Genomic DNA, 12141 nt, shown 5'->3' on the forward strand with positions numbered 1-12141 from the left:
GTTTTGCTTGTCCCGAGGACTCGATTTGTTTCTGACCTATGGTGAGCCTTCCATGGGGTTTTTCTTGGCAAGGTTTGTTCAGAAGAGGTTTGCTGTTGCCTTCCTCTGAGGCTGAGAGAGTGTGACCTGCCCAACGTCACCCTGGGACATGAGAGAAGCCTCCTACAGAATGGCAAACATCAAACATCCAGGCGTCCCCTGGGCAGCATCCTTGCAAACAGCCAATTATCTCACACCAGAAGCGACTTGCAGTTTCTCAATTGGCTCCTGAGACCAAAAAAAAACCCCCACTAACTTTCCTGGCTGAGTCAGGATTGAAAGCCTGGTCTCCAGGGTCACAGTCCAACTTTCAAACCACGTTTAAGCTCCAGAGAATTGTTTAAGCCTCAATTTGAGGGGCACAATCACATGTCAAGAGTGGCAGGCCTCCTGTATAAACTACGGAAATCAGTAGAAATCACTTTTTAAGGATAAGAGGCAAAACCTCTTAGCAGAACTCATTTGTTATTCTGTGGAAAACACCCCAATTTATGCCCTCAGCAGCCCTAGTATTCTCTTCTTCTCTCTATTGTTTACAAGTTCTCAAGGTCTCTACAACTTATCAGAATGACAATGTTTTGACTAGAATCCTTTCCAAGTCTTGATATACCAGGCGGAGGCAATTAACAGGCCCTGGTGAAATATCTTTATGATGGCATGGGGACCTCTTGGCACTTTCTTTGAGATTCAAGAGTGGGCCATGACAGCAAAAGAGGTTTGCCATTGCCTTCTTCTGAGGCTGAGAGAGTATGACTTGAAATGGCCATGTAAAGGAGTGCACACAATTTAAATGATCAGATTGTGGCTATGATGACCGTGGCGCCAGCTTTCAAATTGATTTGAACCCGCAGCTGAGAGTTCCGCAGATCCATCACCAAAGGAACGGAGCGGGACCGCAGCAGACTATTGTTAAAAGATTTTTTTTCTTCACTTTCCCCTTCCCTGAACTATGTAACAAATCCCCCAATAAAAGTAGCATTCATTTTTAACAGTAACACTCTCTACCTGGTTATTTTGTGTCTTTCCCTGACTCCTTCTGTGCACGAAATCTTCTCTCTCTCTCTCTAACCCGTCCGACCTTCAAACCCTGGCGGAGGCTTCCCCGCCATAGGTTAATACGGCGGACGATACAAATTGGCTCATATCTTTATCAAAATTACCCCTAGCACGCTCTTATTTTAGTTCTAAACCTTTCTAAGGCTCCTGACCCAAGGACCACCAGCGGAACCAAAATCTGTCCAGTTCTCGGCACCTCATCAGCTGACTGTCAAACGGAACCGGCTGCTCTTTTCAAGCCAGACCGCTCTCTTCCAGCCTTATCCCGGACTTTCCTCTCCCCGCGACCCGCGGGATGGTTTTTAAGAGATCACTGGTCCCTTTCTACAAACTGTGGATGTGGGATCGCTCTCCCGCTGGGGAGACATAGTTCTCCAAGGACCTTCACCCTCTCTACAGCTGCCAGGAGGGTGCCTGGACGGGCGCCCTCCACGTTTCATTCACACCTTCATAATTTTATGAATGAGAAGGACACTCTTCCCCAGACCTACCCCTGAACTTATGAAATCCTATATTTCCAAAGACTGCAACCCACATGTACCTCTTCCCCATGCTATTTCTATGAATTCCTTCCACCACAGATGAACTCTTTTCCCAATGTATCCGTGAATTTTCATATTCTATGTACCTGGACACCCTCATGAATCACTGTTGTATGAATTTCTAATCGTTGGGCTAACTTCATGAATTGTAAAATCATGCTGCTAAAACTCCACTTTTATGAATTTCCATACTGGGTTCCCCAGATGTTGTGAACTTCGTTCTTATCAGATGTTTTCAATTGTTTATATCATTCATGATTCCCCTTTATGCAATGTAACCCACCTTTATGGATTCTCCCTTATTTCCTTGTAATCTATCTATCTGCCTATATGTATTTGTACTCTTTGGGATCCCCGGAAAATATGTATTTTTCCCAGCAGGGTTTATATTCCAACTTTATTTTATTTATCATTTTATTTCATATAATTGTCAAGTCATGAAATCAAATAGGAAATATTTTGAACTCAACCTGAACCCCAGAACCTATCCCATTTCCTATGACCCAGGCTTCCCTTCCCAAAAACAAAAGGATAATCCGCCACCGCTTAACCCAATCAAATTCAGATTGCATGGACAATATAGGGCTTGAGTCGCCGAATTCGGAGTATTGACCTAAAGGTGATTCGCCCCCAAGGCAAACATTGTCATATCTCCTCCAAAGGGAAATCCAGGACACCTCAGGAAGGCGCCCTGCAGAGCCTGTCAATTGTGGCCCATCACCACCCATCTCTACTTCCACCCCTGACACCCCAAGGCATATCTAAAATCTGTATACGTGACAGAAACTCGGACATCCTTGATTGCTGTCATTAATCCCTTTAGAAATCGGCCGGGCAGGAATTAATCCGATCTTTCCTGCTCAGTCACTTCATTGTTTCAATAACTCCCGCCTTCTCCTTCCTGATTGGCTCGAGTGGGGACAAAAAGCAGCTCCCTATTGGGCCAACAGAGCAAGGCGGGAAACGAAAGCCCGCCTCGTTCAACCTCCTAGCCAACCAGCGATCAGATGGGCGGGGGAGTGGGGCGGGAAATTCAAAGGGCTGTCAGACTGAAACTTTGTATAAATATGGCTTTATTTTGATTATGTGGTACCCTAGTAGACTGAATGATCACTACTAGAGTCCTTTTCAGCTGAATCACTCAATAAAGACTCCTTGGCGGATTTTCCTTCAACTTTGGCGGACCTTCTTCATTTCGGCTTCAGGTTGTATTGCGGCTCATATTTTCCTATTGGCTCCGCCAAGGTCCGTTCTCTCAGGACCGGATCGGGTCTCTCCTTAAGGGCCCGATCCCCTAAAGCGCGGTCGACAACAGCTATAAACCCCCAAAGCTCCATAAACCGGCTCCCATTATACAAGGAAAGATGCAATCTCACAAATGTAGACTAAAACCAAGGCCAGCCAGCTCCCCATATTTGATAGTGATGAGAAAGATACATAATATCTGTTTCTCAAGAGATTTCCTATTCAAATCCTTCTTGCCATTCTCTTGGGAAGTTTTGCCAAAACTCCACATAAACATATACACACCATACAACCACAGCTGTGGAATCAGAAGTGGTAGAAATGTACTGCATCTGACTCTAGTTTCAAAACAGAAAAAGTTATATTATTAAATGCCTAATTCATTGCATGCAACCAGCTTTCCCTTTGCTTGAGTTCGGGGTGCAGGGCCCTTTGAATGTAGGAAAGCTGCAAATAAAAAAAGTTATTTTGCAAGCCGAGAGAATACCTTCCTAGTAATCTCTAGGGCCCCTTCCACACAGCTGAATAAAATCCCATATTTTCTGCTTTGAACTGGAATATATGACAGTGTGGACTCAGATAACCCAGTTCAAAGAAGATATTGTGGGATTTTCTGCCTTGATATTCAAGGTTATATGACTGTGTGGAAGGGCTCTAGGTTTCCTGCAGAACTTTATGGTCAACGTCAGCTGTGGGACTGAAAGATTCTTACAAAGGTCTTATCTCTGGCATTCTTAAGTGCTCCAGTGTGGCTTTTTGTGCAGAACACAGTGGAAATTCACACAGAATTGCACTGGAGGACCTGGGGATTCTGTGTGACTTTCCAAACTAATTTTAGTTTTCATTAAAACAAATGCATTGTGCAGTAAAAGGGTCAAACTGGAGATGCATCCTATGGAGCAGATCTTGTAAATTCAGCCTTAATCTATCCATCCACCTGTAGTGCAGTCTCCCTATTTTAAAACAAATCGACAGGAAAACAGTACAATACACAGTAACATTATGTAGTAACTAGCTTTGCCCGGCCACGCGTTGCTGTGGCTTATGGGAATCCTTTGTTGGCCAGGTGGAATAGCAGCGAATAGCCTTGCATTCTCAAAGCCTGGCTGTTTTCTGGAGTAGCTGGAGCCTTTTGTTGTATGAACGTAGAGGCAGATAATCTGTATTTTATAAGCAGTGTGGAAGAGGCCTAAGTGAGGCCTAACTCTGCCTGTCCCCTGGGCTGAGTGGATTGCTAGGAGACCAAGTGGGCGGAGCTTAGCCTTCTAACTGGCAGCAATTGGAATAAAAACAATTATTCCTCTCCCTCTAATTAGGACTTTATTTTTCTTTTCTTTTTGTTGTATGAACGTAGAGGCATGGATGAGGGGTTGTGCTGCCAAGTTTAGTGTTTCTGGGATGTGTAGTTTTGTTGTTTTGTCCTAGGCCAAAATTTCATTACCCTTTTATATATATAGATAACTGTATTTACATATTTAGCACCAAAACATCTCAATGTATTGAAAACATTTGACTACAAAAACATTGACAACTAAAAGGCGGACTGCGTTGGATAATACAGAACATTGGATAAGTGAAGGTTGGATAAGCGAGACTCTACTGTATACCTGGAGTTTATACGTGAAATAAAGAAAATTATTCCCTTATGTCTCTGCACCAAGATGCATAATTTCATTCCCAAACTTCTGCATTCCTTAATTCATTTCCCGCCCCGCCCCCCTTTCTCTTGCAAGCAGTAAAAGCCAGAGGTTTTGAACTGTGTGTGTGTTTTTAAAAACACATATATGATTTCCAAATCCTTGACTAAGTCATCCATGCTCTCCAGCAAAGGATTAGTAGGGTCTGGAAGTGCCAGCCTTTTGGCTCGGCTTCAGTCACATCACATGATAGGAAGCGGAAAACAAAAGGGGGAAAGCCTCTTTCAAAAGAACACAAGAATAAGACAAAACTGAGCCAGACTGATTGAAATGCTATTGCGCCTCTACTAAAAAAAAAAGGTTTAGGCATTTCATTGTTTGGGTGTGCAATGTGCATGCATGCATGAGTGCACCCAGATCTGTTAACTCGGATTATTGCAGCTTTAAACAACTGCAGAATTAATTGCAGGTTGATATTAGTCTTTAACTCAGTGCTATGGGGATAATGGGAGTTGCAGTTTAATTTTGCTTTGGCAAAATGTAGACCTTGTCAAACTACAACTCTCATGCTTCCAAAGCATTGCAGTTCAAGTAGAATCAGACTGCATTGATTTTGTAATGTAAATGCAACCTGATTTGTTCTCTGCTGCAAGCACTATATCCTCGAGGGAGAAAAAAAACACATCTCTGCACTGAAATGCCTGCTGGAGCCTTGGGAACTCTACTCCACTTGAAAGACTGGAGAAAATATCAGCCTGTGTTGGATGTTGGGATGCACAAAAGATCCTAGGATGGTTAAAGAGGTAAGAAAGGAGATGGAGGGAGCATCTCTACACTGCAGAATGAATGAGGTTTCATCTCACTTTAACTGCCTTGGCTCAATCCATAGATTTACAATGTCCTTTGCATTGGAGAGATTAGGAGTGCATCTACAGTACAAAATTAGTGCAATTCGACAGCACTTTAATTGCCAAGGAGTCCAGCTAATGAGAAACTCCTAACTCTTCTGGGTTGCTGTTCGTTTTCTGGGCTGTATGGCCATGTTCCAGAAGCATTCTCTCCTGACGTTTCGCCCACATCTATGGCAGGCATCCCCAGAGGTTGTGAGGTCTGTTGGAAACTAAGCAAGGGAGGTTTATATATCTGTGGAAGGTCCAGAGTGAGAGAAAGCACTCTTGTCTGTTGGAGGCAAGTGTGAATGTTGTAATTAATCACCTTGATTAGCATTGAATGGCCCTGCAACTCAAGGCCTGCCTAATTCCTGCCTGGGGGGATCCTTTGTTGGGAGGTGTTAGCTGGCCCTGATTGTTTCATGTCTGGAATCCCTCTGTTTTCAGAGTGTTCTTTATTTATTGTCCTGGTTTTAGCATTCTTTTAATACTGGTAGCCAGCTCTAACTCTTCTGATTTGATAGCATTGAGTCATGGCAATGAAAGTGGAATCAAACTGCATTAATTATGCAATGTAGATTCATCCCAGGACGGGGATATCTACAGTTCTGTTGCCATTTTCTAATTTTTCCTTAACTATTGCCTTCTTCTTGTTTATGTTTCCCTGTAGATTTCTAGTCAGCAACTCTTGAGTTTTATTGTACAGAAGGAATGGGGAAATATATCTCTATGTTCATCTTATCACTGCTTTGGTCTCAATCAAGAGATAAAGCCTAAATAATAATAATAATAATAATAATAATAATAATAATAATAATAGTGTTCGACTTGTGATTTTGCAAAACGAAATCCAGCTTATCTATCTTGTTTGCTGTGTCATGCAATAAAATAATAATAGGTAATAATAATAATATAATACAAAAAGGTTATGTAAAAAAAGGTAAAGTAAAGTAAAGGTAAAGGTTTCCTCTGAGGTTAAGTCCAGTCATATCTGACTCTGGGGGTTGTTGCTCATCTCCATTTCTAAGCCGAAGAGCCGGCGTTGTCCGTAGACACCTCCAAGGTCATGTAGCCAGCATGACTGCATGGAGCGCCGTTAGATAATGACAACTTAAATGGACAGTTACTTTTAAATGGAGTATTATATTCCCATCTGTTGGGATATGATTCTTTAATATTATGCCACACAGATAGGGTACCAGTTTCCATGATTCTATGTCAATATAAGCTGAGCATTCTTTATTCAGAACTCTGGAATCTGAAATACCCCAAAATCTGAAATCGTGTACATGAATGTCTGAGATAAGGACATCCTTCCTTTCCGGTTCAATATGCACTTCGTTTTTTGCACAGAATTATTTAAAATAGTGTATAAAATTAACTTTTGACTATTATTATTATTATTTTATTCATTTGTATCTCACTTTTCTCCCATGGGTGGGATTCAAAGCGGCGTACAAAGGTTTAAAACACACAAATACATAAATACATAAAATACATATTCAACGAAAGCATTATAAGCCAATTTAAGGGAAATAACCCAATTTGACTATACAATATACAGCAAATTAATAACTTACAACCAATAACATTAAAAAAAACTCCCTAATCTCATAAGACTATGTATGAAGCATAACTCAATTCTGCATTTATACTTGTGTTATTATAGATTTTGTATTACAAAATCTATAATAATAATCTGAAATCACAAACTCTTCTGGTCCCTAGCATTTTGGGTAAGGGAAACTCAGCCTCTATTTCATATTAATCAATAATAGTGCATTGTGTATAGACCTAAAGTGCCTAGATCAGGAGAAAGGCAGGATAACAATAAAGTTAATAAAGAGAGTAAATTATATACTGTATTTATTAGTATTAGCCACTTTGGATCTCTTTTTATAGAAGTGATAATAATGTAAATAAATAAAAGACAGTTCTTGCAATTGTATCCTTGAATGACAGAGGAAAAAAATTCCAATGCCCCACATTCATAACAATCCCATTCAGAATATTTCAATTATCAAGATTTATTGCATCTGGTGGTTGACCTGCTGTGCTAAAGCCCGGCATTTAGCACCCGGCCTGTGCTAAAGACCTTAGCCGTCTCTGCCAGAGGCTGGTGCCTCACCAAACTACAAATCCCATGATTCCACAACATTAAGTCACTGCGGTTAAGCTGGTGTCAAACTGCATTAGTCCTACAGTGTAGATGCACCATTTGCAGACCATTTTGGGATGCTTTGAATTGGGATACTCGATTTGTATTTTAAAAGTAAAGTGTCTCTTTAAGCGAGGACCACAGGTGTATTGTGTAAAGGAAAGAAGAGGGGAAATTGGAACTGAAACTGTGTTATTGCTTAAAATTAGTTATTGAAAAAGGCTGAAGAAATCCACAACAATTTGCCTGTAGCTTGTTTTTTGCAGTACATCTGCTGTTTTCTTCAAACAATCTGTGTAAAGATTTTAACTATTTGTTCCAGGAGACAATACAAACAGACAGCTTCATGCAGGAGACGATTTCTGTTACCTCTCCATCTACAACAACCTTGACAACAAACTAAGCAGAATGAATTGTGAAAGAACGAACCCGGCCGAGAAACGGTACAAATGCTCCGACTGTGGGAAAAGTTTTAAGAAACGATCAGCGCTTCTCACGCACGACCGAACCCACACGGGCGAAAAGCCGTATAAATGTGCCGACTGCGGGAACAGTTTCAGCAACAAATCCAGCCTCACTCGGCACAAGCGGAAACACACTGGTGAAAAGCCCTTTTGCTGTTTCAACTGTGGGAAAAGGTTCAGCCAGAGCTCCAGCTTGATCCGGCACATGAGAAACCACACGGGTCTACGGCCATATATTTGTTCAGACTGCGGCAAGAGCTTCAAGCAGAGCTCCAGCCTTCTCGTTCACGGCAGGACCCATACCGGAGAGACTCCGTATAGCTGCTCGGTCTGTTCGAAACGCTTCTCTCAGAGCTCAAACCTGGTGAAGCATGAGAGGATCCACACTGGGGAAAAGCCCTACCGGTGCCCGGATTGTGGGAACACCTTCAGTAACAAATCCAGCCTGACCCGACATAGAAGAAACCACACTGGCCAGAAACCCTACAAATGCTCTCACTGCGGCAAAAGGTTCAAGCAGAGTTCTGGCCTCCTAAAACACGAGAGGACACATGCGCGGCAGGACCTCTGAAAATATTCGGATTCTGGCCATTGCTTTGAGCCTGACCACACATGAGTCAACCCATATGGGAGAGTCAGTGTAAATTCCTCAGTAGGAAAAGAAAAGACTGTCTTTCAAACCGGATAGAACAGTGATTCTCAACCTGTGGGTCCCCAGGTGTTTTGACCTACAACTCCCAGAAATCCCAGCCAGTTCACCAGCTGTTAGAATTTCTGGGAGTTAAAGGCCAAAACATCTGGGGACCCACAGATTGAGAACCACTAGGATAGAAGGAATTGGGGTGAAGCTATGTTTGTGAGCGAGGAAGACCTGCACAGCTCACAACTACCGTATATATTTATGTATAAGTCAACCTCATGTATAAGTCGAAGGCAGGTTTGGAGGCAAAATTTAAGGATTTTGATATGATCCATGGATAAATTGAGGGTCATTCCGCAAAGAGGAAAAAGCACCAATGCCATTTCAGGGGGCCACATTGACCAACCAGAGATTAGAAAAGGCCAAAAGTTGTGCCAAAGTCGAGAGTAGAGAGGGGATAGCTACTTATTTTAGGTTTTCCCAAGATGGACTGAACTTCTTCTTTTGCCACTCTTCTCAGAGAAGATGGTTTCTTTTTCAATCAAATTTAGCCCCCTTCTACACTGCCATATAATCCAGATTTTCAAAGCATATAATCCACACAGGGCCGGCCCCACTCATGCGGCAGCTGACGCCGCCGCCTCGGGCGCAGGCCCGGGGGGGCGCCGTCAGGCTGGGCGGGAGGCGGGGCACCGCCCTGACGGTGCCCCGCCTCCCGCCCAGTGCGCCCTGGCCCGTCTGGCCTGCTAGAAAAGGCCAGACGGGCGAGCGGGAGTAGCGTGGGAGGCGGGGCCAGCTCTGACGCCGCTCCCCCCCCCCCCCGCCCAGCGTGCCTTGGCCCTGCCTCCCACGCAGCGTGGGAGGCGGGGCCAAGGCACGCTGGGCGGGGGGGGGGGAGCGGCGTCAGAGCTGGCCCCGCCTCCCACGCTACTCCCGCTCGCCCGTCTGGCCTTTTGTAGCAGGCCAGACTCAGCGGAGGTTTCTCCAGGCCGCGATTGCGGCCTGGAGGAACCTCCGCTGAGTCTGGCCTGCTACACAAGGCCAGACGGGCGAGCGGGAGTAACGTGGGAGGCGGGGCCAGCTCTGACGCCGCCCCCCCGCCCAGCGTGCCCTGGCCCCGCCTCCCACGTTGCGTGGGAGGCAGGGCCAAGGCACGCTGGGCGGGGGGGGGGGGGAGCGGCGTCAGAGCTGGCCCCGCCTCCCACGTTACCCCCGCTCGCCCGTCTGGCCTTTTGTAGCAGGCCAGACTCAGCGGAGGTTCCTCCAGGCCGCAATCGCGGCCTGGAGAAACCTCCGCTGAGTCTGGCCTGCTACAAAAGGCCAGACGGGCGAGCGGGGGTAGCGTGGGAGGCGGGGCCAACTCTGGCCCCGCCCCCCCGCCCAGCGTGCCCTGGCCCCGCCTCCCACGCTGCGTGGGAGGCGGGGCCAGGGCACGGGGGGCGGGGCCAACTCTGGCCCCGCCCCCTCACTATTCGCCCTGGCCCCGCCTCCCACGCAGCGTGGGAGGCGGGGCCAGGGCACGCTGGGCGGGGCCAGGGCGCCGGTGGCGGGGGCGCTTTTCAGCACCCCCGCTTTACATCAAAAAATATCTCCGGCCGGCCCTGAATCCACATTATTTGCTTTGAACTGGATTATATAAATCTACATTTCCATATAATCTAGTTCAAAGCAGATAATCTGGATTTTCTATGGCAGTGTAGAAGGCACCTTAAAGTACAGTACTCATGTTGACCCGTGGATAACTCAGTCCTCATTTTTGGGGTTGATTTTTTTAAACTAAAATTTCTAGACTTATACATGAGTATAAAGGAAGGGCATGTGACTTGCTGTGTTGCAGATGATAACAATGGGAGGTTTTATTGAACAGGTATTTTGCCATGTTTGATGCAGTGGACAATACTTTCTGGTGGAGATGGATTTTTTTTAAAATACTGGAATTGCCCAAGAGCACTACAAATTAAAATTAAGGGACACCAATCCTGTGACAAGGAGGGGTCATAAGATTTTGCAGAAGTACAATTGCAGAACCACAAATTAGCAAATAATGCAATTGTGCAAATCTAGGAGAGATATGATATTGAGGGTGTTCAATGCAGCACTTATCCATTTTCAGTATGCAATTATGCAACAGTAGTGGGATAGCAGGTCCATGCGATAAAATCCTTAATCGGCCAAAGGTTATTTTGCCAGACTTTGTCCTCTCAGAATACTTTACACTGTAGAATTAATGCACTGCAGATGCATCACCGAGGAGCCCCGGTGGCGAAGTGTGTTAAAGCACTGAGCTGCTGAACTTGCAGACTGAAAGGTCCCAGGTTCAAATCCCGGGAGCGGAGTGAGCGCCCGCTGTTAGCTCCAGCTTCTGCCAACCTGGCAGTTCGAAAACATGCCAATGTGAGTAGATCAATAGTGGGAAGGTAACGGCGCTCCATGCAGTCATACCAGCCACATGACCTTGGAGGTGCCTACGGACAATGCCGGCTCTTCGGCTTAGAAATGGAGATGAGCACCAACCCCAGAGTCAGACATGACTGGACTTAACGTCAGGGGAAACCTTTACCTTTACCTTTTAGATGCATCATCAAACTACAATTCCCAGGATTCCATAGCATTGAGCCATGGCAATTAAAGTGGTGTTGCATTGCATTCATTCTACAGTAGAGATGTCCTCCCGAGTGAGCTGAATAAAGGTGAATAATGTTATCCTTCTTTACTAGCCCTCTTCCTTACCTGGTGGAAAACCTGCTCATCTTTAGAGACCAGATAGTATGTCAACTAAAGGCAAGGCTGCAATAGAGAGAACTGATCGGTGCCCTCGTTTTATTATATGCTTAGTTTTGTCTTGATTAGGAATATTAATGATCCTTCACTCTCTTCATACGTTGAACATCTTTGTCAGTGCAATCATTTCCCAGTAATAGCAATGGAAGGGCTTAAATGAATGCATATAGGCATTTTTGAAATATTGGTTTCAAGTGGCAGTTGTATACATGCTTACTTCCTACTGTGTGGATTTACGTGCATTTACACTGTAGAATTAAGTGCAGTTTGACACTATTTTCACTGCTATGCCTCAATGCTATAGAACAGGCATGGGCAAATTACGGCTCTCCAGGTGTTTTGGACTCCAACTCCCACAATTCCTAACAGCCTACCGGCTGTTAGGAATTGTGGGAGTTAGAGTCCAAAACACCTGGAGGGGCAAAGTTTGCCCATGCCTGCTATAAAATCATGGGAGTTGTAGTCTTTCAAGGTCTCTAACTCTCTTTACCAAAGAATGCTGGTGCATCACTAATCTCCAACTCCCATTATTCCATAACATTAAGCCATGGCAGTTAAAGTGGTGTCAAACTGCATTAATTCTACTGTGTAAATGCACTCTTGTTCCTGAGTATGTGAGCATACATAGAACTTGACTGCTCAAGTTAGTTTCTTAATGTATTGTGCCCTATTCTACTTCTAGTTCTAAT

At 44.7% G+C, this 12141-nt stretch overlaps 1 protein-coding gene across 2 annotated transcripts; it reads left to right on the forward strand.

Annotated features, from left to right (window-relative positions):
- The first annotated feature begins 4781 nt into the window (after positions 1 to 4781).
- Positions 4782 to 9347, forward strand: LOC103278078 (zinc finger protein 514). 2 transcript variants are annotated; one of them, XM_062973666.1, is made up of 2 exons: positions 4782 to 5322; positions 7870 to 9347. In XM_062973666.1, the coding sequence occupies exon 2, from the start codon at positions 7976 to 7978 to the stop codon at positions 8600 to 8602; it is 627 nt and encodes a 208-aa protein (XP_062829736.1). In that variant the 5' UTR covers positions 4782 to 5322; positions 7870 to 7975; the 3' UTR covers positions 8603 to 9347. The 2 variants fall into 2 exon arrangements, with proteins under 2 accessions (XP_062829736.1, XP_008103962.1); XM_008105755.3 differs by having other exon boundaries at positions 7890 to 9346.
- Positions 9348 to 12141: the final 2794 nt, after the last annotated feature.

This window comes from Anolis carolinensis, chromosome 2 (genome assembly GCF_035594765.1).
Source record: "Anolis carolinensis isolate JA03-04 chromosome 2, rAnoCar3.1.pri, whole genome shotgun sequence".
Taxonomy (NCBI): Eukaryota; Metazoa; Chordata; class Lepidosauria; order Squamata; family Dactyloidae; genus Anolis; species Anolis carolinensis.